Source organism: Cervus elaphus, chromosome 6 (genome assembly GCF_910594005.1).
Source record: "Cervus elaphus chromosome 6, mCerEla1.1, whole genome shotgun sequence".
NCBI lineage: Eukaryota > Metazoa > Chordata > Mammalia > Artiodactyla > Cervidae > Cervus > Cervus elaphus.
Window position 1 is genome coordinate 29,215,753 of NC_057820.1, and position 26,263 is coordinate 29,242,015.

General features: G+C 40.0%; 1 protein-coding gene across 6 annotated transcripts in view; it reads right to left on the minus strand.

Moving 5' to 3' along the window:
- SLC4A4 (solute carrier family 4 member 4) overlaps nt 1-26,263 on the minus strand; it is a 351,570-nt gene that overhangs the window by 106,759 nt on the left and 218,548 nt on the right. For all 6 annotated transcript variants that reach the window (XM_043906523.1, XM_043906522.1, XM_043906525.1 and 3 more), the window contains exon 8: nt 4,705-4,862. In XM_043906523.1, the coding sequence (XP_043762458.1) occupies nt 4,705-4,862 (158 nt within the window). The remainder of the gene's footprint in view (nt 1-4,704; nt 4,863-26,263) is intronic.

Below are 26,263 nucleotides of genomic sequence, written 5' to 3' on the forward strand. Positions count from 1 at the left end.
TAGCATCTAAGCACTACACAATATCTAACCCTTTCCAGCCACTGTCTACATCCTCCTACCTCCCCCTAGTATCTGCATCCTGATTATTTTACATTTATAAATATACAATATGGAAATGCACATTTATCAACTGACACATGAATTAATTATCAGGTTAACTATATGGCAACAAAGCCAAAATAGTGTCTTATTAGAAAGTGCAGAAAATGCTCTCAGTCATTAATAGTCCTCAAGTATAAATTCTGGCAGACAATGGGCAGCTATAGTCCAAGGGATGACAGAGTAATGGATCCTCCACCTTAAATCCTATGAGATGAGGGCATACATTTTCTACAAATATTTACTCTGCTCTTTACTAAATAGCACCAAAGAAGAAATGGCAGTAACAGACCAGTGGTGACCATAAAAAAACCATTTATCATAGTAGCAAAACCAGTATATGAGAGCTATAGTGTTTTCATTACATTAGGTATAAAGGTACAACTCCTCTTTCCTGAGTAATGTGATCTTTATTAAAACACATATATATATATATATGTGTTCATATATATATATAATATAAAGAAAATCATCAAGTGCCAAATAGAAATAAAAAGTTACGTATCAGTTACAATTTTCACATTACTTCAGTCAGGAAGCACTGAGTAAATCCATTTTCTTAAAATGCATAGAGAGGAACTCTGGACACCCACAAGCAGCAGGAAACATCACCTCAGGTCAAGAATTTCATCTGTAGGAAAGCAGACCCTTAGGAAGACTGTAATTTGAAGTGCTCTGTTGAAATGGGGATGAGAGATGAGAGATCTGGGAAAACTAACAACACAGAACAACTCGAGTTGAAGTTCCCTCTGCCTGAAACATGTTCTCTCTTCTTTAACCCTCCAAGACGCAAAAGCTGTTACAACTTTTATGACAGAAGTACATCTTGCCAAACTCGGCTTTTATAATGTACTGAAAACTTCTTTCATGACTCAAGTGGTTTTGTTTTTTTTTTTGTTTGTTTGTTTTTTTGGTCAATGGACAGATGTTATTTTTAACCAGAAGCTTTTTCTCTTTATTAATGAATTACAGTAAACATCACATTTGTGTGGTTGAAAGGGCACAGTCCATGTTGCTGGCCTGGGGGACATAATTTAAGCTGCTGAGTTCTTTGTATTCGCTTATAACTAGACACAAGTCACAGAATTTATAATAGTGCCTGGCTGTCTTGAGAATCTTCATGAGGCCCTTCCACTCTGCTGTGCTCATTTATCGTGCCTGGGGAGAATGCCTCTAGTGTTCACCACAACAAAAATCAGTACCAGATGATCTGCATCCAGAACCAATGGACTATACTCATATTCACAAAACAATTATAGGCAGAAACAGAGCATAATATCAGAAAAAGAATCAGCCTTCCTAAACTACTCCATCTTTTCAGAGATGTGCACCCCTCCTCCTTCCTGATATATCACAGCCATTCTAAAATAAACTCAGCATGCACCAATCCCTAACTCCCTTTTTTTAAAACAACAGTGAATCAAATAACCCATTATTCATATCTAGTGGCTTTGGAAAATGTGGCTAAACTGTAGCTTCCTCAATAAATTCATAAGGACCACAAACCCATCATAACCAACCATATTGCACATAGTAAACAGCAGTGAGTCACTGGAAGACTGTTACACAAGACAGAACTGAACTGGCAAGACCTCCATCCCAATTCCTCTAATAGAATTTTTATGGTTTTGACAATTAGGCACAAACAACTGCTTTCAGGCAGATCATTATTTATAACATAAAACAGATATTAACTAAGAGTAACACAAAGGGGTAAACATTCTAATTTTATGGGGGGCTAGATCTCTCTTTAGAATTATTTGCCTTAGATGTGAAAATCAAGGTAAGAAAAGCACAGATTGATCAAAGGCTTTGATTAGTCTTCATGGGAAAACCCTAAAGCATTTTATTGCAATCCATTCTAGGAGTCTCCTTAGATTTTCCCTAAGAGCCTGGCTTCAGAGTCAGAAATCTGCACTGACAGTGCGTCATCCATGTGGCTCCATCTCGGAACTGTAAAATGGGAATTATATTCATCTCCATGTGGCCCATAAATATGACTGAGTGGCAGCCTCAATGGAACAGATGTAAGATGATAGCAAAGCCAAGTGCCTGTTAAGACACTAAGAAAATCATAAACATATCCAACTAAGTCACCAAAGAACAGAGTTTAATCTGCTTTCACATGGATGGCAAGAAGGTCCTCTATGTGGGTATAAAACATCTACGCAGTTTGTAGGAGTCCAGCTGCAAACAGAAAGCTAAACCAGATCAAGCAAAGAGCAGAGTGGATAGAGAAACTGGTGAATTCTATACAAAGGGAGTGGCTATAATCATATTTCCTAAAAGACGCATGGTAGTAATGCTATTTATTATAAATAATAAGAATAATAATAATAAGCAAAAGAGCCTGTCTTCCACCTTCAAAAGGAAAGGAAAAATGGAAAAATTTTTCAAAAGAGAAAAATGACTGTAGTTACAAGATGTGCACAGAAACAGATTTCTCAGGTCTCTGCGCAGGCTAGCGGGGTGGCATGCATGTTAAGCACACAGCTGAGTGCAGAGACATCCTCCACAATGACCACCACGCTCCTTGTGGGATTTCCTTTATTGGATTTCACAGGATGCAGCCATTGTAAGTGGCCCTGTATTACTCACACACAAAAAAGCTAGTGAGACTCCCTTCTCAGTGATTACAGCTTGCCCTGGTTCAGAGGATAGCAAATGGATAAAACTATTTCCTGGAAAAACGTTAACATGCTAGGATATATTATTCAGATTACTGCCCTGAAATAGCTTTATGACATTATTGAATTACATTCCCTTGAATAGACTGGGCTCCTTTTCTCAATTCAAATGATGCTTGATTTTACCTCTAGACTAGTACCACTGTCCAGGACAGAAAAACATGAGCCGGACAGAAGCAGATGATAAGACAGACTCCAAAATGGTCATGCTACTCAATGAGCTTGTGTTATTGTTTAAATAAAAGTCTTTTAAAATATTTTTATGTGTAGCTTCTAGAGAAAAAGAATTAAAAAATGAAAAAGAGCAACTGAACACTTCTTGGCATGTCTTTTTCCTTCAAGCTCCAGAAAAGTTGGTCCAAAGAGACATAAATAAAACCAAAGGGACACACAAGCTGGGGTTCGGCCATGACTGAGTCAGCTAGCTGTTCGCCAGGTGATTGCTCAGATGGACCTGCAAGGCTCTGCTGGAATGTTTTCAAGCAAAAAGCTAAGTTCTAGAAAACACAAATCATGATAATCCCGTTAACTGAATAAGCTATAATGACCCCCTTTCCTCTGCCATTTGTCCAACGACTGCTTATATTATTCCTATATTGTAATATGATAAGCATTCTCCCTGTTGTTAGTGTCTAAGAAATAGAAAAATGGGATAAAAATGCCCACATAAAAAAGAATGGCCTGTAATGTATAAAATGGAAGGCCATAAGGAAATGTTCTCCTAATTTTCCTCCTGAATTGGCTCAGAACAAACCTTGAGCCCTTTATCTTGTTGGTTTACCTTGCTCAGACCATCTGAGACTACTGGAAATCCATAGCCTCTCCTGCTCACCTGGAGAAACCTAAAGAAAAGTTCCCTGCCCTTGCCCTGGGCACGCCCCTCCAAAAAGGCCCTATTTTATAATAATTTTCTAATTTCAACCTAAAGATTATAGACTTCTCTTTAACCTATTCCTAAGCACAAGTTTATTTGAAGCATTAGCTTCTATTTACCTACTACACTTGACATAGAAGTCAAGCTTCCTCTACTGGGCTCAGTTACAGAGGGAAATAAAAAAGGATGACTTCTAAGGTACTGTCCAGTATGAGTACATGATTCTAATACCAGTAGTATGCTTTCTTTTAAAATAAAACTTTATGAGTCCTAACACATAACAGTAAAATGTACAAACTTAAGTGTACCACTTAATGATTTTTATTTTGTGCATATATATAATAAACACACATTGTTATTTAGTCGCTCAGTTGTGTCCAACTCTTTTGCAACCCCATGGACTGTAGCCTACCAGGGTCCTTTGTCCATGTCATTCTCCAGGCAAAAGTACTGGAATGGATTACCATTTCCTTCTCCAGGGGATCTTCCCGACCCAGGCATCAAATTTGTATCTCCTGCACTGGCAGGAGGATTCTTTACCACTGAGTCAAAACACATATATACATGTCTATATATGTACTCATGGACACATTTACATATATTGATACATATAATGTGTATATGTATGTATGAACATACCCACTATCAATTTTCTAATAAAACAGAGAGCAAATAAAAGCAACTCAGACCTCTGAACCATTTACCATCTATATGATCTTGGAGAAGTTACTTAAATTTTCAAACTGTTTCTTCATCTATAAAATCCCTTATAGTTTATACTTTAAAAATTATTATGAGTATTAAATAGGCTAATCCATCAGAAACTATTCCACAGTCCAATGAATTATTATAATCATTATTACTACTACACACGTGCCAAGTCAATTGAGAGCATGAAAGTCAGACTGAACCATTATTTCAAGTTAAACCTTTCTAACATGCTTGCTTTGGATGTACCCTCATCCTATTGGCTCTCTAGCCTGAGGGGCAGGAGTTTTCCCTATGACCACACTGTGGACCCCAGCGGGTCAGGGAGCAGCTTACCTTGTGGGCACAGGGACCTCAGTCAGGGCACCCAGCATGACTGCTTGCTGCAGCCGAACAAAAGCAATGAAAGGAGAATCCAAGAAGTCTACCTCGCCAACAAGCACGTTGGAAGCTTCTGCATCACGTGGCAGTTTTTTCATGAACTTATTCTTCAGCTGCATGGGAAGAGCCAAGAAGACACAACTTATTTCCAGAGAAGGGAACTCAAAGAAATTTCTTTGTGAGCCTATGTGCACCAGGCAGGCCCTAGCTAGCCATTCTTCTATTATGTCTAACCATTCTATTTTAATAAGCATTTCTCTGTATTTTGGATGCAAAAACATTAAGCATATAGTCATGTGGTTTACATATAAAACAGTATTTATATACGTATCAATTCATTTACTTATTCACTCAATAAACACGAGTTTAAGAGTCTCCTGGGAGCCAGGAACTGATCTAAGCCCTGATGATAAGAGATGTGTCAACTAATGACATGGCCTTCTTGAGCTCATATTCCAGCAGGGGAGAAGTAAAATAGAACTTAAAGTAGTGGTAAGTGGTAAGAAGAAAAAGTAAGACATGTAAGAGGATACATCTTTAGACAAGGAGGTCAGGGAAGGCCTGTGAAGAAGCACATTGACACTGGGGTAAGGGGACAAGCCAAGTAAAGATCTGGGCAAAGAAAATTCTAGGCAAAGAGAAGAGAAAGTGCAAAGCCTCTGAGCCAGGCAAGAGTCGGGCAGTTACAGCAACAGTAGGTGGCCAAGTGTGTGGGAGCAGATGGAGCACAGGAGAGAAAACGGCAGCAGATGAAGGTGCAGACGTGAGGGGGGCCAGCGGGTGAGGGTCTTGAAGGCCACAGGACGGAGTTTCAGATGTTTTAAATAGAACTTACCCACTAAAGAAAAGTCCATGGCAAGGTGGAGTAGAAAGGCCTAAATTTAAGAGAAATCCCCATGTAATCAGGCTTTAAGACCATGCGATAGGATGACACAACCTCGGGAGTAAGTGTAGACAGAGGAAAGGGCTGTCCATTGACCCTTAACATCTGTCCATTGACCCTAAACCCTGGGCTACCTTGGAATGGAATGGAATGGAAGCAGATATTGGCAGAGGACACTGAAAAAGATCAGCCTGTGAGGTAGGAATAAAAGCAGGCCTTCACCAACCAGGGCTTTAGGTGAAGAAAGGGACCAATGAGGACAGGGCTATCTGCTTCAGTGTCAAAGGCTGCTAGAAGTTCAAATAAGATGAAAACTAAGAAAGGACTAATCATGGGACCTGGACCACGAGGGTAGTCCCAGTGGTCTTATGGGAGACTCCATACTCCCAATGCAAGGGGCTTGGGTTCAATCCCTGGTCAGAGAACTAGATCTCACATGTGGCAGCTAAGAGTTGGCATGCTGTAGCTATAAAAACAGAGAAGGCAATGGCACCCCACTCCAGTACTCTTGCCTGGAAAATCCCATGGACGGAGGAGCCTGGTGGGCTGCAGTCCATGGGGTCGCTAAGAGTGGGACACGACTGAACGACTTCACTTTCACTTTTCACTTTCATGCATTGGAGAAGGAAATGGCCACCCACTCCAGTGTTCTTGCCTGGAGAACCCCAGGGACGGGGGAGCCTGGTGGGCTGCCATCTATGGGGTCACACAGAGTCAGACACGACTGAAGCGACTTAGCAGCAGCAGCAGCAGCTATAAAAAGAATCACAGCTAAAAAGATCCCACATGCAGAAACCGAAAGACCCAGCACAGCCAAATTATTAAAAAATGTTTTTTATTTTATTTATTTTATTTTTTTAATGTTTTTAAAAAGAAAGTAAAGACCAATGAATTTGACAAGATGGAAGTGCTGGGTGATCCATACAAGAGCGGACACCAGGCTACCCAGTAAAGAATAAGATGTGAAAAAATGGAGACAGGGAGAAGAGAGAATTCTTTTGAGAAATGTTGCTACCAAGAAAAGCCAAGAATTAAGGAGGTAGGTGAAGAAAGGGATAAAATGGAGAATTACTTTTTCATGGGGAATATGATCACAATTTGGAATGTTCATGAAGATGATCTAGTAAAGACAGATCAGTCCTGTAGGAGAAATGGGCATAACTGCAAATCCCCTCAAGCAACCTTGAACTATTGAGAAGAGAGATGTCCATGCATAGCTAGAGGGATTAAATCCAGATGGAACACAGCTCATCCATTCTAACCAGGGAAGGCAGACTCTAGGTTCAGTCAGGGGTGATCTGGGAAGTCTGTGGGGTGAAGATGAGAATTCCAAGGACTTACATTTTTTCAGTGAAATATGAATGACCTGATGGTGAGGAGGAGGAAGACAGACGTACATGGGAGCTTGAGGAGAAAGGTAAAGGTGTAGAGTGCTTTTCTTGGAGAGTAAAGGTTGCCTTTGCCAACAAAGGTCTGTCTAGTCAAGGCTAAGGTTCTTCCAGAGGTCACGTATGGATGTGAGAGCTGGAATATAAAGAAAGCTAAGCACTGAAGAATTGATGCTTTTGAACTGTGGTGTTGGAGAAGACTCTTGAGAGTCCCTTGGACTGCAAGGAGATCCAACCAGTCCATCCTAAAGGAGATCAGTCCTGAGTGTTCATTGGAAGGACTGATGCTGAAGCTGAAACTCCAATACTTTGGCCATCTGATGCAAAGAACTGACTCATTTGAAAAGACCCTGATGCTGGGAAAGATTGAAGGCAGGAGGAGAAGGGGACGACAAAGGATGAGATGGCTGGATGGCGTCACCGACTCAATGGACATGAGTTTGGGTAAACTCCGGGAGTTGGTGATGGATAGGGAGGCCTGACGTGCTGCAGTCCATGGGGTCGCAGAGTTGGACACGACTGAGCGACTGAACTGAACTGAACTGAAAGGTTGCCTAACAGTCACTTTGAAACCTTATCCTGTAGGTGTTATTCATTCCTTTCCCCTCCCAACCCAGCTCCCACTTAGAATAGGCTTGTTCAAGTATCCTTCAATGAGTGGGAAATGTCTTCCAACAGCTCAAGGAAAACATCTCAACAATCACAAATAGATAGAGATAAGAATTTTGCAAGAAGACTTCTGATATACACTTCTCACCAATATGAATATCTCCCCGCTTAAGTTAAAAGTTACCAGTGAACTTTTTTCTGCCAGGGGTTATCACCTATATGGGAAGTGGGAGGCATGGCCCAATTTTCCCCAGTAATGAAAAATTACAGTAGAGTTTTATTTTCTATTTCCATATAAATAGTTCTCAATAAGGGAAAATAAGTGCCATGAAAACTGATCCCCAAAACCATCATCTTCAGTAGCATTTTAATAAGATTCTTGCCTTTGGAACTTCATACAAGAAGAAAACTGCGAGGCAAAAAAGAAAAGAAGGGAGTTGGAACTAATAATTTAGTGGAAACCAAAAAAAAAAAAAAAAAACCACAAAGGCAAGATTATATATTTTTGGATGTTAGAAACATGACTACTTCTAGCAGTAAAAGACTTTCCCAAAGTTTATACCATTAATCCTTCAAGCAATACTAATATTTCCAAAAAAGTCTGTTTATTTCTACAGATACGAAAAGAGCAGCCATGGGAATAGTCTAAAACCATCAAATTGTTATTCTAGTCAAAGGAAGTTGCAGTAATGAATTGCCCTATGTAACATGGAGTACAGTGTGGGATATGGTCAAATGACCCAAAGGAATAATGAAATACCACTGCTAGAGTAATCTTCCGACTCTTTCCAGAGACAGCTCCCATTACCAACACAGGCCATGAAGCTCTATAATCATCTGGTTGTACCTGCCATTCTCTCCAACACTCTTTGCTGTAGTTAGGTAGGTAATCTGATCATAATCTCCTGTTTTAGGTACTTAGCCTCCCACACTTAGGACCAAAAAACCGTCCTTTCCTCATTTCTACCTTTTCTAAACCTCCTTCGGAGCGCAGAACAAGTCTTTCCACTCTCTCAGCAATGCTCCTAGGGAACTCCAGAAGCACTCATTTGCTTTTTAAATTGGAGTATAACTGCTTTCCAATGTTGTGTCTCTGCTGTACAAGGTCAATCAGCTGTATGTACACATACCTCCCCTCCCTCTTGAGCCTCCCTTATAGCCCCCCATCCCACCTCTCCAGGTCATCACAGAACCTGAGCTGAGCTCCCTGGCCTTACAGCAGCTTCCCACTGGCTATCTGTTCCACACGTGGCAGTGTATATATGGCAATCCTACTCTCTCAGTTTGTCCCAGAAGCATTCATTTTGGAATTATGCTTCTGCCAAGGTTGAAGTCTTTGCTCTGAACTCCCTGAGGGTTAGAACAGTTTATCCCCCACAGAACTGATCGCTTCCTCTGCACGTAATTCAGCTGTCGTAAATATTTTGAATGGAAGGAATGAGCCCTGCAGAATTTCCAATCAGACCAGAAGAACATTAAACGCCCAGCAAAGTTCAAGAGGTTTTAGAGGCCCATTCTAGAACATACTAACTGTCTGGATCTATCACTAAGCAACTACTGACTCACAGAACATGCGGAATATCCCACAGTCATATTCTTCCACAAAATGTTTTACTTGTATGGTACCTTTACTAAGATGACTACACCATTTTGGAAAAATTGAAGCATGTTTTTAAAGCTAGAGGAACTGCATTCTATGTGCTCAGAAGAGAAGTAGTTATAAAGACATATTCTTTGAGATCAGCAAATCTCACACTGTGTTTGTGAGACACTAGTGTTCTTGGAGAAACTAGTAGCTATTCCAAAATAAAAATGTGTGGTGCCTGAGGTGCCCTGGAACTTAGTCCTCAGATGACTCTTCTCTACACACACTCCTGGGTGATCTCGTCAAGTCTTCTACCTTTAAATTCCATCTGTGTCCTAATGGCTCACAGATCTATGGGTTTTCCTGGTGACTCAGATGGTTAAGAATCTGCCTGCAAAGCAAGAGATCCAGGTTCAATTCCTGGATAAGGAAGATCCCCTGGAGAAGGGACCCACTCCAGTATTCTTGCCTGGAGAATTCCATGGACAGAGGAGCCGGGCAGGCTACAGTCCAAGGGGTCACAAAAAGTTGAACAGATTTATTTCAGCCAGGACCTCTTCCCTGCAGTCCAGTCCTATAACATCTCTACTCAGATGTCTAATAGGCATTGCAAATTTTACAAACCCAAAACCGAGCCCCCCTCCCAAGAGTCCGCTCAAACTTGCTCATCCTGGAGTCTTGCTCATCTGGTTCATGGCAGCCCCATTTTTCCAATGCCCAGGCACAGACCTTGCTGTCATCTTCCACACTTCTCCTCCTCTCACACCCCATGTCCATTCTATCAGTGAATCCCGTTGGATCCATCTTCAGAGATGTCCAACCATTTCTCACCATCTTCACTGCCACCACCCTGGGCCACGTTGCAAGCACCTCCCTCCTGGGTTATGGCATTGGTCTCCCAGCTGGATTGCTTGCTTCTGCCCTTGCCCCCCGCCCCACTCCAGTCTGTTCACCAAAGCAGCCAGAGCAATCAAATCAGGAGTCAGATAAAACCCTCTGTTGGTCCCCATTTCACTAAGAGAGAAGGCAATCTCATTATGACAAGCCACAACTCCAGCATTGGGCTCCCCATCAGCTCCCTGACCTCGTTTCCAACTGCTTTTTCCCAGTCTTCTTCAGACCCACCATCCCTGGGTCCAAACCTTCCCTCTGACACACCAGGCACACTCTTCCCTCAGGGCCTTCACATCTGCTGTGTGTCTGAATGGAATGTCTGCAGGGCTCCCTTCCTCACTTCCTTCAGATCTTTACTTAAGTCACCTCTCAACACTGAGACCTTCCCTGGCCACATTGTTAAAATTTCCACCTCCCTTTCCCCACAGGTTCTTCTTACTCCTCTGTCCTACCTTATGTCTTTCTTTGTACTTACTACAGTCAAACATGTTACAATTTTTACTTATCCTCCTTATTATCTGCCTCCTCACTAGAATGTAAGTTCCCTAATAGTAGGATAATATCCATCTCTTTTGCTCAGTGTTACATCCTTAATGCCTAGAAGAAAAGATGAAATAAATGTTTGTTCAGTGAAGGAATGGTGGTTATTATTTCTGCTCTTTCCAATAAGCTTTCCTAACTCTTCTCTTAAAGCAGTGGTTTCTGGGCATCCCACCACCAACCAGGCCATCTAAGTGGACAAAAGGCCTAGATAGGACTCATCTTAGTAAACTCCCCTACTGATAACAGTGATTGGTCCAAAGGATGGATGCACCATTTACACAGGGATCAAAACATTTTGGAAAATTAACATTCAAATAAATGTGTAAAAATCAATGTTTCCCTTTCACCTAAGGTTGTTACCCTCTTTGCTGGAAGGGCCTGTCACAGGATTGTCCACACTAGGAGAGAATGAGGTCAATGCCCAAAATGAAACACAAAATCAGGAGAGAAAAATGGATGAAAAGAGAGATTGCTGAGTCCCCAGCCTCAGGCCCTGAGGTCCTGTAGCCTCTCCATTCTGTGAACTCATCAAGAATTATTACTAGTTATATAAGCCAGAAAATTCCATTTGGGGCTTAAATTAATTTGAGGTGATTTCTGTCTACTGCAGTCCAGACCCTTCACAAAAAAGTGTTTTTGTCAAATAAATTTGAGGAGTACCATGTCAGACAGAATTAAATACGTTTCTATGCTATACATTCTCTTAGAGCTTTGAATAGGCATGTATGCCAAAGAATGCTTTATCTCCCACTCGGAGATAAATAAGGCACATTTTGATATGAAAACAGATTTTAAAATGCTGTTTGGGACAGAAATTTTGTCATCTCCCATTTAATCCTACTCTCAGCTCCATTTAATTCTCTTTAAATTTAACGGGTGCCTCAAATGTTCAAGGCCTGATGTGGGCACTGCAAGGAACAAACAGACTGCTCGCCTAAAGTTTAAAATCCAATGAAGAGAAGCAAATATAGCTCTGATGAAATAAGACACATAAAGATAATATGAAAAGTATATTGTTCAATGGAGGTCACAAAATATAACAATAGAGTTCAAGGAAAGTTTTTCTATGAATCAAAATTTACAGATTCCTCTCATAAAGGTGGCTCATCAGATATTGATTCATACAGGTTTCCTTTTTCAAGTACCTCAACAATACCTGATAAAGGAAAAAGTTATGACTGAAGTATAAAAAGCAACTGTGGGCTTACACAATAAAATGTGAACAGTAATAAAGTACTAACAAAAACATTATTAACATTACATAGAATGGTGAAGAACAACTCAGGAATTACAAGGAACAGCAAAATAAGAATAGCAAAATGAAAATAAGAACAAAATCAGGTTGAAGATCACCCAACAAGCTAATCTGGATTGAATTCCGAAGACAGTCTGACATTTCTTTCTTATAGATTACTAGCTGAGGCTCCAAGGGATACATAGCCTGGATTTCATGCAGGGCCAACTACGAGAACATACAGCAGAAAAAACTGTTTTAGACAACCTTGATTCCAAGGAAATGAATTTCAAAGGGCTGCATCTGGTAAGAGATAATTTGGCTAGCTCAGGGGCTTCCCAGGTGGTGCAGGGGTAAAGAATCTGCCTGCCACTGCAGGAGGTGCAAGAGATTCAAGTTTTATCTCTGGGTCAGGAAGATCCCCTGGAGGAGGAAGTGGCAACCCACTCCAGTATTCTTGCCTGGGAATCCCATCGACAGAGGAGCCTGGAGGGTTACAGTCCATGGGGTTGTGAAGAGTCGGTCATGACAGCATGCACACATGCAATCTGACCATCTTAGCAATTTGGGAACACTTTTTTGTCTACCAGGTAACAATCCCAACTCTGTGAGTCCGGGGATGTACATTTCAGGTTCCTTTAACGCTAACCTGTATTCTTTCTTCCAATAATTCAGTTAACTTCTTTACTTTCTGATTGGCTTTCTAACAACCCAGTGATCACAGTACTAGCATAACAAGAAACTAGAGATTATAAACAGATAAAGCAGAACAAGTGGACCGATTGTAACAGTGATAGCCTCTTGGAATGATCACCCCCTGTGATGATGGGAAAGTTACTCACACTCAAGTGATACGCATCACATATAGCTAACTGAAAAAATCATACTATAATCAATCTCAACGGACTCGGGTAACATATCCTCTCACTCATACCATCACCCTCAGACCTTCAGCATCACCTGGTCAGTAGATTCAGGCTATCATATTAATGCAGTCACTAGGCAAGTATTTAAACCCTACCTATCATTCTTTGCCATTAGCAGCATATGCTAAAATAAATGTAATAAAGTGTCATTTGTAACCAGGAGTACTCACAATTTGTCATTTGAGTCTGATTTATTAGAAGCTGACCCTATAGGCTGTTCAATGCCCTTTTTAAAAATAAAATAAAATAAAAGATGGAAACTTACATGAATTACAAAAAATAGATAATAAAAACATAATTGCCAATGTCATGTATATTTACATCACATTAGTTTCTCTTCATAGTTCAATAAAAATAAAGTTTGATAATACCTGAAAAAAATAAAAAACAAAAATCACCTAAATTTGAGTATATTTTCTCATTATTTTTCCAAAGCTATCCCCCATTACATACATTCTCTTTTACTCTCAGGAAGAATGATTTTAATCTTCCAATCTATACTTATTCTCAATTCACCCTAATGCCTCATGTCAACAGGCTACCTGGGCAAAGAGCTGATGCCCAGCTTTCTTCCTGTTATTCTTTCCTGTCTTCTGTTCTCCTTAGCTTCCCTTTTTCCTGCTGATCTCCTCCCTTCCATTCTCTTTGAAAATTGGCAGCTCTTATTCTTTGCCAAACAAACTCATCTGGCAATCTCAAAATCCTGCTAGGTTCACCCTGCTACCATGTCCTTCCAGTGCAAAGGTATCCATCTGTGTTAGTGGTAAAGAGGGGCACCATACTTATGAGTTGAGTGACATGTATGAAAGGCCCAGTTTACCCCCATTGTATTGGGGCAGATATTAATATTACCTTCTTTCATTCTCAAAAGTGTCTCGGGCTAAGGAAAAAAACTATATGATCACCCCACATTTTAAGCTCACTGAGGTCAGCTCCTGAGCAGTGCCTAGGATATGGCATTGAAAAATAATTATATGCTATGAAGGCATAAAATTCAAGGAACTCAAAAGTATGAGGAAATGACTGGATCAAACAGCACCTTAGTAAACCATGCTCTCTGAGTATGAATTTATTTGTTTACTATATGCAAACAATACTAACTGCTGGGGCAGGAAAACAGTGTTCTCTTGCTCACCATAAATGAAATGATTCTTCCTCTGCCCCCTCCCTTTTTCTACACCTTGGGAAAAGTAGCCAATTTGATGGATTAAAGTTTGACAAAATTCACTGGGATTTTTCCTAACGAGAAGGTTGTAGTGATGAAGACGAGAAGTACGCTATTTTCTCTTACAGCAAGGCAAATGAACAGAAAAACAGAGAGTTACATCTTAATCCATGTAGCTGATTAAATAAATAGGTTCAGAGTCAGTTTCATATGCTCAGTTAACTACCAGAACTCATGTCTCTTTAAATCTATCAATCCCAGAATTTATATTCTGTTTATGGGTGATTTTAGGCATGGAGCTGTATATTTGGTGAACTAGAAATTTCTGACCTAATTGATGTTTTTAAGAGACTTCAGCTCCAGCTATTATAAATTAGCTTGTATCATACTAACCCTTCCAGTGAAAAAAACTGAAAAGCTGGATTTCCATAATCTGTTTAAAGGAATCAGAAAATCACTATGATATTAAAAAAAAAAAACAAACCTAAGCAGCCAATATCCCTAAAGAAGAAAACTGCATGAAGGTGAGGCTAAAATCAGCTCATCTGTTTCTTCTAAAGGCATCTGATGACTCCTAAGTAGCTGTAGAGATTCAGAAATTGAGTAGAGCCTTCAGCAGTCTCAAAGTGATGGGCAAACATGCCAAGCATTCAGTTGGAACCCCTAAAAGACAAGATTAAAGGTAAAAGGGAAAACTAGTAATAAATCAACCCACATAAAGACTTGGAGAAGGAAATGTCAATCCACTCAAGTATTCTTGCCTGGAGAATCCCATGGACAGAAGAGCCTAGCAGGTCACAGTCCATGGGGTCGCAAAGAGTCGGACACAACTAAGTTACTCACACACACATAAAGACCAAAACCTAAGTTCAAATCAGTTCAATTCCAGACTAAATAGTAAGTTGGCCTGCCCGCAGCCTAAATGCCAGCCAAAAGCAAAAGAAATAATCTCTGAAGAAAATGTTATCTAAAGTATCAACCTAGTTCTAATACAACATCTGACATTCAATCAGAAATTACTAGGCATACTAGTAGACAAGATTGAATGACGAGAACCCAAGAGAAAAAAAAAAAAAAGGAGAAATTAGAAAGAAATTTAAAGGAGCTATATACTAGGTACCAGAGGTAGACTTTGAAATAACTTAATATTTCTAAAATACTGAGGAGATGAAGACTTTCAGAAGAACCATTTAAAACACAAAGTAGATGTCCTAGGGATTAAAATGACTTGCTATTTTAACATTAATAACATCAATGACTTGTTAAAGTAATATTATTCATAATATAAAAATGGGACATTTGTGGAATGCAGCTAAACATGTGCACTGAGTAAAATTCATAGCCTAAGTGCAAATATTTCAAAAGAACAAAAGCTAAAGTGTGATGATCTAAATCTATATTTCATGGATTAAGACTAAAACCAGCAAATGAAACTCATAGAAGGTATAAAGAAGGAATTAAAAATAAGAGAGGAAATATGGCATTAAAAAACAAGTATACTATGTTGATCATGTTCTATTTCATAATCAGTATGACAATTATACAAGTGTCCACATTCTAAAAAATTATCAAGTAGATTTTATCACAAATATGTTTTACTTTAATAAAACAATTATACTACAAAGAGTGTCTTAATAGATAAACTGTTATTTCATCTCAATACTGCTTACATGTGGTGCTCCCCTGGCAGGAAACTTAAAAGAAATCAAGGATAGTGAAAAACGAAACTGTATTCCATAGCCCTACCTCATATGTCAAAGGCTTTTGTAAAGATAAGAAAAGATAAGAGGTAAAATGCCTAGCAAGACACAAACAAATATAAGGCTCACTCCTCCTGGCTTCTTTTTAGTTTCTCTAACATGGAAAGTAAACCTCTCTACTGCCTTCTTTCCTCCTACCATGCATATCCAGGAGACTACCTGATTGCGCTATGCTGGAGGTAACATATTCCTGCTTTTACCTTCCAAAGGTGTGTGAACCCTATGCAACATAAACATAACTTAACCCAGTACACTTCCCTTGGGCTAAAATTAGCCTCCAACAGGGGTGGGAAGAAGAAGCAGTCCATCAAAAGCAGCCATGTGAAAACTAATCCCTGGGATAATTCTGAAATAGGTTTGACCTAGCAAGCTCTATGCGTATATATTTGGAACAGAACTACCATCTCAAATTCTGGGAATCCTGGAGTATGAGAGGTGGAGACCAGGCACTGGCTGTAGTTGGCTTCTATGGTTAATCGAAGACTGACACTATTGCCCATCCTCTCCCAGTTTTCCAGCAGCCCTCTCATCCCATATCTAAGAAAGAAGAGGACTGGCCTGAACAAATTAAATTCTAAGTCAATAAGCTTACACAAGCTTTTCTCAGGCACTAGGAAAATAGTTCTTTTCACTGAAAGCTCTACTCTGGCCTCTCTTTGTGGTAGGGATTCTCAGTAAAAAGAGCATGTCTACTCAAGTCCCAAGTACAAGAAGTATCTTTTGCTTCAAGGCTCTTTCCAGCTACCAAGATGAGGCAGAAGGCTCTGCCTAAGTCACCCAGGTTCTACTGTGGGGTTTGCAGTCAAAGTCTCAGTCTGTAAGAGTTCCCTGACCTTTGATTACCTGTGTACACATTTCTCACCCTGACCTTCTCAGGAGTGTTGGACTGAGAACAGGTTTGGGTGTTCCTCAGTAGCCTGGACAAATACCGTCTTAAACACACCCCAGCGTTCCATTCCTAAATCTCACTTCTTTACTGTAAACTGTATAATTTCCCAACAAAGAAATGTCAGAGGAAGGAAAAAAAAAATAGGAACTGCTGTTTTATAAGCTTAATAGAGTACTGCTTTTTATTTCAAGACTACATAAGAAAAATTATTTCAAAACTTTCCTGTTAAATAAAGACAGTCTTTAATCAACCCCTAAGTAAATCTGTGGGATAGGATTTTTTTGGTGTGATACAGAGAATTGCTGGAATAAATTAGTTTAAACGTTTTTTATTTTGTCTTTAATGATTGCCCTTTAGGTTATCTTCAAGCTGTAATTTAGAAGAATATTTCCACTGGCTAAATTTAAGAACCATCACCCCAATGTCTAAGAGGCCTAAAAAGAGGAGCTCTCGCTTGATTGCCTACAGAATCCAAAATTTAGACACTCACTTATGAAGATGTTAGTACTGAATTTCTGTAATATGGTCTGAGATTTCCAGAGTGTATATAATATGAAAGAAGGAAGACAAAGTCATTAAATAAGACAAAATGTCAAAAGGCTGTGGCTACATGCTCTTACTTCTTGAAAACTTTTCTGCTTTTACTTATCCCATTTTTAAAAATGAAAACAGTTCCCTGAGGGTGAAAATCTGATTTTCTAATTTTTCCTTTCAAATATAGCCATCTCACCACCATTAATGCAAATGATTCTCCAAAGCAGCACATTTACAAACAGCTATTAAACTAAATAAAACATTAAGCACAATCCATCAGCTCTGATTTCCTAAACAGGATGAAACTTCAAGTACTGACCTAGTTTAAAAATCAACTTGTCAAAATCTCTAGTCACATTTTCTTATGTCTTACATCACTAAAAAACATCAATATGTTGCCAGCTATTTACAGTGTTTAAAACATTTTCACATTTACTATTTCACTTAAATTCTCACAGAAAGTTTATAAGAAATGTACTATTTAACTATTTTACAGATTAGGGAAACAAAAGTCCAAGCATTTTAAAGGACTTCACGAAATTCGTACAGCTAAATGTCCGAGCCAGAACATGAATTATGTCCACTGTGCTACACTATGAAACCTTCCCATTTCTGATGAATATATTTTACTACCTGAAGTTCAGAAAAAAGTGTCCTAAAACTTCTAACCTTTTCATATAGTGCACTAATGCTAAGTATTGACAATGGTTTATGTGCTTAGTCGCTCAGTTATGTCTGACTCTTTGTGACCCCATGGACTGTAGCCCAGCAGACTCCTCTGTCCATGGGGATTCTCCAGGCCAGAATACTGGAGTGGGCTGCCATGCCCTCCTCCAGGGGATCTTCCCAACCCAGGGATCGAACCCAGGTCTCCTGTATTGCAGGCAGAGTCTTCACCATCTGTGCCTCCAGGGAAACCCAACAACAGTTTCGGCTCTGGAAACATAGCCTTTAAAATTGTTAAGAAGCACACTTAGGATATTCAACAGGATTTAATTATGTAAAATAAAAATAAGCCACACAGAGAGGGGGAAAGCAGAAAGTCACATAAACACCAAACTTTAAAAAGCATTTAAAGAAAATCAGGAACCTGCAAGTTCCAGATGCTGGTTGAGTTAAGTAATGTTCTTTTTTTTTTCCTCTTTCATTGCTGTGTCATGAACCCCACCACACATAAACACAGGTCAGGGAAGGAAACTTGAAACACTTATCAATCTGCCTGGTGGAAAAGGCTCTCTACCTGGATGTCTCTTAGATGGTACCTGTAACCTATACCTCTCTAGCCGAGTCTGACCCTGACTGCCCCAGTTTTCTCTGATTTCATTTATAGGGCCCTTGCCTTCCCTCTGTGATAATATACTTTTCACCAATGCATTCACCAGCTGGCTTGACTGTGATTCTTATTAGATGAAAAGTATCTTTTTTAAAAAGGGTTCTAAAGTACCCTATAAAAAGAAACTACATATTATTCAACTGTGTTTCCCCAGTGGCTTATAAAGGCACTGCCTCGCAGTAAGTGTTCACTCCACGTTTCTTTAATGCATGGAATCCATGTGATCATACCTGTGAGGTGTCATCTTTACAATCTGCAAAGATAAAAGCAAGGATACTGAAGGTGCCAGGAAAAGTCCTCCATTTGGTGGAAGCAAACTTAAGAAAGGTCTCTGGCGAGACACGAAGTTCAGTTCAGTCACTCAGTCGTGTCTGACACTTTGCAACCCCATGGACTGCAGCACCCCAGGCCTCCCTGTCCATCACCAACTCCCAGAGTTTACACAAACTCATGTCCATTGAGTCGGTGATGCCATCCATCCACCTCATCCTCTGTCGGCCCCTTCTCTTGCCTTCAATCTTTCCCAGCATCAGGGTCTTTTCAAACGAGTCCGTTCTTCGCATCAGGTGGCCAAAGTATTGGAGCTTCAGCTTCAGCATCAGTCCTTCCAATAAATATTCAGTACTGATTTCCTTTAGGATGGACTGGTTGGATCTCCTTGCAGTCCAAGGGACTCTCAAGAGTCTTCTCCAACACCACAGTTCAAAAGCATCAATTCTTCGGCACTCAGCTTTCTTTATAGTCCAACTCTCACACCCATACATGACTACTGGAAAAACTATAGCTTTGCCTAGATGGACCTTTGTTGGCAAAGTAATGTCTCTGCTTTTTAATATTCTGTCTAGGTTGGGCATAACATGAAGAGCCTTTATCAATTCTAAAACTTATGAGCGTAGGTCAATGAAAAATAACTTTTACTTTTGGGTTGCCTGGTAGCTACCATTCATTGTGACTTTTTAAAAAAATCCCTGCCAAAATGCCTTAAAATCCTACCTTCTCCAGGATTTATCAGTGAGATTTTTAAAGGGAGTCCTGCTTTTGGAGAATAACTGCATGTTGCACCCTTCCTAACTTAAGATTTCAAATCTCTGATTAGTAAAACTGCACTCTGAAGGCATTGTTGTTACCAAGAGGCCTCAAAGCCTCCAGTAATACATTTTAAAATGATTAGTAGTAACACTAATAATTATTTTTAATCAACTGGCACCAGACCAGGAACTTTGCATGTGCTATTTTATTGAATTCTCATCCCTTTTCTACAAGCAGTTACTGTTGTCATTGTTGACACTTGAGGAAATGAGATTTAGAGATGACATAACTTGGCTAAAGTCAAGAAAATAGGACAGGCAGGGAGAGGGTGCAAAGCAAAGTCTGTCTGTCTCCAGACCAAGCTTCACCATGCTAAGTTTAGTGATGATTCTCCAGTTCATTTAAAATTTTTTCTGTCATGCCACATGACACGTGGGAATCCAGTTACCCGAGAATCCACACCCTCTTCATTGGAAGCATGGAGTCTTAACCACTGGACCTCCAAAGAAGTCCTCCAGTTCATTTAAATTCAAGTGGAGAAAAAGAGAATGATGCTTTAGAGTCAGAGTTATCAGCAAATCTCAGTTCTTCTTCTTACTAGCTGTGGTTACCTGGGGCAAATTATTTCACCTCTTTAAGCTGAATGGGAATAAAATGAGAATAATGAGTGACCCCTTTAAAATGGGAATCTTTAAAATCTTTCAAATGGGAATAACTAATAAGTAACTCCTTTATGGTTATGATAAGTTATTGAGATGATGTCTGAAAGTGTTTAAGCCCAGGACTGAGCAAGTAATAGGCCCTCAATATATGTGTTAAATGTAGGAATATTATAAGGCTCTGAAGCAAGGGAACATCAGTGGGTTCAGAATGATGAAAAGAGATTTGAGAAAAATTAAAAGACAGAATGTATAGGACATGCTGAATCCTGGACCGAGGGAGTGAAGCAGAAGGAAGGGTGCAGAAGGAAGGGTCCAGAATGACACACAAGACTAGAACTGCACTTCTTCAAATGCCCAATGCTCCCTGACATCAAGAGCAAACACTTCACCAGTACAGGTGAATAACAGATGTACCTGTGAGTCTGGCCCAGCACTAAAAATAGGTGTCCTCAATTTTCACTGTATTTTAATCAAAGCAATAGTTACTGAGAAGATGACAGTTACTTATCTTTTGCATTTAGCCTCTTCAATCTGTAAAGTCGAGTTGATAATAATATATCACATGTTATAAATAATATGTAAAAAGCTCCTAGTACAGTGGCTGAATAGCACAGTGGCTATTCCATAACTGGTAACAATAATCATCTTGACAGTTTTAATATAATCCTAGGATCTACCAGAAATAGATGATGGGCAAAATAAGAAAAAAAAATTTCTCTCCTAAAGGAATAAAGTTACATTGGCACTACATTTAATTCAAATACTCAATTCTCTGAATTTTAGATAGAAATCTCTCTCCCCAGTTTGTATTGTGGACTTAAAAACATATATTCATCCAGTACAGTGCCTCTCTATGTAAGTTCATTCTACCAAATGTATAGCTGCATGCGTTTTGACTTAAAAAGTTTGCAGAGCTATCTTCACTATGGTAAGGCTGAAAAAATAAAAAGTAAAAAAAAAGAACAGATAAATCAAAGGCTAAGGTGAGCATGACCAGTGCAGCTATACTGTAAAACAAATAGAATTATTCACAATAACAACATCAATTTATCTGCATCCCCACTTGTCCTTGAATGACTGTGTTTTCAGCAGGAAAACAAAAAAATACATGACATGGTTTACTTCTAACTCTCACCCTACCTATTAATATCTTAAAAGTAATATCTGTTTATAGCTTTCCTTCTCCCATCCCAAAAGGAAAGATCCTAAACACAGGGTTTCTTTCGGTCTTTCTGCTCCAGCTGCCACTGGGAAAGAGTGACTGAAGAAGACAAAACAAACAAAAATTAGCATCAGGGGTTTGTGACTTCAGGAGAAAATTATAGTTTAAGGGGAAATGTTTCATGTGCGTTCTCTTCTGCACTCATCCCAGTCAGGATAGCTAATAAAAAAACACAGACTGCTCTTTTAAAAACAAAAAGTTCAAGGGATGAGGGGTAAGAGGATGGAACCATCAGAGGCAATGTAGACAACCAAGAGTCTAACGTGACCATCAGAGGCAATGTAGACAACCAAGAGTCTAAAGTGAATGGCTTGCAAATACCCCTGCAGAGTGCTTTTCTCATGTGGGACCCAGCAAACTCTGCCTAGCACCCCTACCATCTGCTCTCCCTCCTTGCAGCCCAGGAGCCGGCAAGGCTCTGCCATAGGCACCGTGTGAACCACCTTGGAACTCGTGGTCTAGGCTTCTCTGTCTTCAATCTTCCCTGCAGTTCCCTTCACGCAGAATCAAAGGAAAAGGCAGGGCTCTTATCAAAGCACAGAGGCAGTTCTGAACTTGGGGTCCTTGGCAGGAGCCCAGGGAGCCCATGGGCACTTTGAAATTACATGCACATTGTTAGGCCTACACACTTACTGTTCATTTCTCTGGTGAAAGCCCCCAATGTTTCATTACAAACGCAAATGGATTCTTGACATGGAAAAAGCTTGAAAACCACTGCACTAGACAGTGTTTGAACCAAAAACGTACCTATGAAGACCTAGACTGATACTGAGGTGTAGGCTTTTATACAATGTTCATACTGAACAATTTTTGTGACCCAAGTAATGGGAATTTGGGATTTCTAAGCAATAGGGAAAGAGACACACAGAATGCCACAATGGAAAAGGAATGCCACAATGGAAAAATGCCCTCAGAATATATGTCCTTGGAAAGAACATGGTCCCCAACTGATTTTCCCAGAATTTTGGAACTGGGAGGGACCTAAAAGGGCCAGTTCTGGCTCCTTTAAGGCCCAGAGAAGCTAAAATTCATTCAAGATCACACTCCCAGAACACAGACAGGAGTAGAAAAGATGCCCTCTCCTAAGCCCTCCTCTATTCTGTTTCCACCACACCACTGGAACAGAAAACAATTAAAAGAACCATTCATTGAAATACTTGGGAAAAAATTGAGTGAAACTGAATAAATGCATAAGTACCTTTCACTTCGCACATCAAATGTGGTAACAAAAATCAGACCGGGAAACTAACAAGTAGACATAACTCTTAAGACCTGTCTGGGTGGGTGCTTCAATATCTGATTGCTTGGGGTCTAATAAATTATGGATAAAATGGCCATCTGCATGGAGACAACAGAGGGAAAGCATACCGTCTACCGACTTCTGAATGGCTGCCGGCAGTTCTCTGAGAATTCAGTACTATCAGCCAGGAAACATTCAAACCAGGTCCTTGCAGGGCTAGGATGTACAAGGGACCATATGGTCCCAGCAGAACACTTCAAACAGGCAGCTGTACAGTTATAATTAAATCTGTAGTAGTCATGCTATTATTTATTTAGCAGATTTTTTTAAATGTACCCTTCACCGAGGTCTCTGAGAACACACACCAAATTAGAACGATGGAAAATACTGAAGGAGCAGAGAAAGGGAAACGGGGCTGACACAGCCACAGGCAACAGCTTTCCGAAAATCTCCCCGGGAGGCTCTTCACTTGTACCTGACTGAGCATCAGGAGGCGATGATCACTTTACTGACATGAGTCACAAGCCCAAGGGTCTGTTCACTCCTTTGTTCCATGGTACACTCCACTGCAAAGGTCTACCTCTTTGAATTTTGAATCCCTATGTATCATTCAGTTGACACTCATCAAATCAGAAAATCTTAAAAAGAACTCAAAAATGATTTAGTGCAACTCCATCCAATAACTATATTCCTAACATCAAGTCACTTGTGTGTGTGTGTGTGTGTGTGTGTGTGTGTGTGTGTGTGTGTTTAATGTGATAGTGAAAGAAAAAAGCATTCAACTCAAGAATTACTTCAAATATCACCTGTGTCCACTCCCCAGCCCCTGGCATAATTCATTCTCCACTCTCTGGTCAAAGACATTCTGGAGGAGGAAATGGCAACCCAACCCACTCCAGTATTCTTGCCTGGAGAATCCCCATGAACAGAGGAGCCTGGTGGGCTACAGTGCAGAGGTCACAAAGAGTCGGACACGACTGAGCAACTGGACTGAGCAACTGAACAGGCAGGCAGACCCTACATTATTTACAGACTTCTCCCACAGTCTATAATCAGAACCCCTAAAAGACAGAAACTGTATCCTATTATTTCTATAGCCCTGATTGCAAATGCAATGCTTAGCCAAGAGGGACTTAATAAAACTTCATTAATAAGTTTGTAATGAAGCTCTGGTTCCTATCTAATTCATACTAGTATTAAAAATAAAAACTGTCCCCACAAACACAAGTTTATGACAAGAGCAACAGACAATAAACCTATTCTCTTTTACTGGAACGTAGGCTTCATGAACTTCCTATCCCTCAAACCTTCTCATCGCTACAAGTTAAGGGTGAGTTACTTCAATTATTCTTCTCTGGCTAGTGCCCAGGCACCTCACCATCCTAGTTCCCATAACTACGTCTCCTCAACTGTCTTTGAAAATGGGCACCTTTGGGGAACCCCCTGGTGGCCCAGTGGTTAAGACTCCACACTTCTACTGCTGAGGGCACGGGTTCAATCCCTGATAGGGAAACAAAGATCCCACAAGCCACACAGTGCAGCCAAAACAAAATCCTACTACTAATAATAAAATAAACAGTTTTAAAAAGAAGATGAATACCTTAAAAAAAAAACTGAATCCAATGAAAGTTGCAAATTTTCTGTCCAAATACAGTGGAATTTTCTCCATTACTCACCTCATGTTTGAACTTACATAGCATATAATCATTCCTGTTAAATTCTTTGTGGGTTCAGCCCATCAAGATCATTCTCCATCTTGATTCTAATCATTTAAAATTTAAGTAGCTAGCCATGTCTGTTTTGTGTCCTCTGAGAATCTGATAAGCAAGCATTGTGTCTTAAACCAAACTGCTAATAAATCTGCTCAGCAGGATGCTAAAAAGTACCATGGTTTTAGAAGTTCCTTCCACATCTACATTGGTTATTAATCCACACACTTGAGTACAATTATTCTCTAGCTGAGAACCTCTGATGGTTGCAAGCCCTTGGTTCATCAAAGTGTTTACCACTATATCATCAGGAACCTTATGGATGCCTTACTACCATACATCCAAGTGGCCTGCCCAGAAAAAAAAATGTGATATATAAATATACTTTTGTTCCTCTATTTAAAAATATGGGGCAATAATTCAGATCACAGGTTGGCAAACTTTCTTTTAAAGAGGCCAAATTAGGCTTTGTAGGCAACATACGGTCCCAGTCATACATTATTTTTTTTCCCAACACCCTTTAAAACTTAGCTTGCCAACCATACAAAAACAGACTACCAGCAGGGTCACTACCAATGAGCCACAGTTTGCCAGATATCATCTTTGCAACTTTGAAGCAAATGCCCTACTGGTGAAGACAAACACTGAACCAAAAGTTACAATAAGCAGTCAGAGGATGGCAGCTGGGGGGGCACCACGATGGAGCAGCACAACGTGTGAAGAGAGCTCACAGCATAGGCTCTCTAGCCTAAACCAGGGGTCCCAGGAGATACCCCTGCAGAGGTGACGCAGACTGAGAAATTATGGGGGAACCCCAGTTGCCTGGGCAGGAAGAGCACTTCAGTCAGTGGAAACTATGTGCAAAGGGCCTGGGGAAGGGGAAGACTGGCTTAATAGTGGACCTGGGAAGTACACATGCATGGTCAGAGTAAAATCGACGAGGGAAAGAACCTTGCAAAAGGCCTCTGGAGAGAGACGTTGAGCAAGATAACAAAGGGCTTTGAAGACCATGCTCAGGATTCTGGGGTCATCGCAAAAAAAAAACAAAAACAGTTTCAAGTCATCAGTGATACTCTCTGTACCCTCCTTCAAGACACAGCCTCTCTTGTAATATCTATATACTTTATGGGCTTCCCTGGTGGCTCAGATGGTAAAGAATCTGCCTGCAATGCAGGAGACCCAGGTTCGATCCCTAAGTTGGAAAGATCCCCTGGAGAAGGGAATGGCTACCTACTCCAGTACTTTTGCCTGGAAAATCCCAAGGACAGAATAGCCTAATGGGCTACAGTCCATGGGGTCTCAAAGGGTCGGACACGACTGAGCAACTAACTTCAACACTTTCAAAGTGCTTTGCAAAGCTTACACATTCCTAGGTTTAAAAATCACATGGTTTGCATGAATGTAAAAACAATTTTTAATATACTACTACAGAAGACTGGCTAGTGGCTTGTTACTTTCAGGAAAGAAGAGAGGAAAAAGAAAACATCACCACTATAAAATCTTACCTGTATACTCTTATTTAAATATAAAATCATTCTAAGTTAAGATCTATTCTAGTAAGAACTAGAAATTCCCCTGTTTTATTTTGCTACTTACTCTTGAACCATTCCCAAAATAACAAATATATTGTCTCATTTATTTCATTGGTTCCATTTCCCCTTACTTTGTTTCATAGTTTGTCTTATTCTTCTATTCACAAGGAGGCAGCAGAAAGCAGGTGGGGAAAGGGAAGTAGTATTTTTTTAGCACCTAATTAGTCTGTGCCTGGAATACTTCACATATTATTTACCTCTTTTTAGCCTCATAAGAACAGGAAAAGTAAGTTTTACCAACTTTTTCTAAGGCTTAGAGACATTAACTGCCTATACAAGATCACTTATCTAGTAAGAAGGGAAGCCAGGATGTGAAC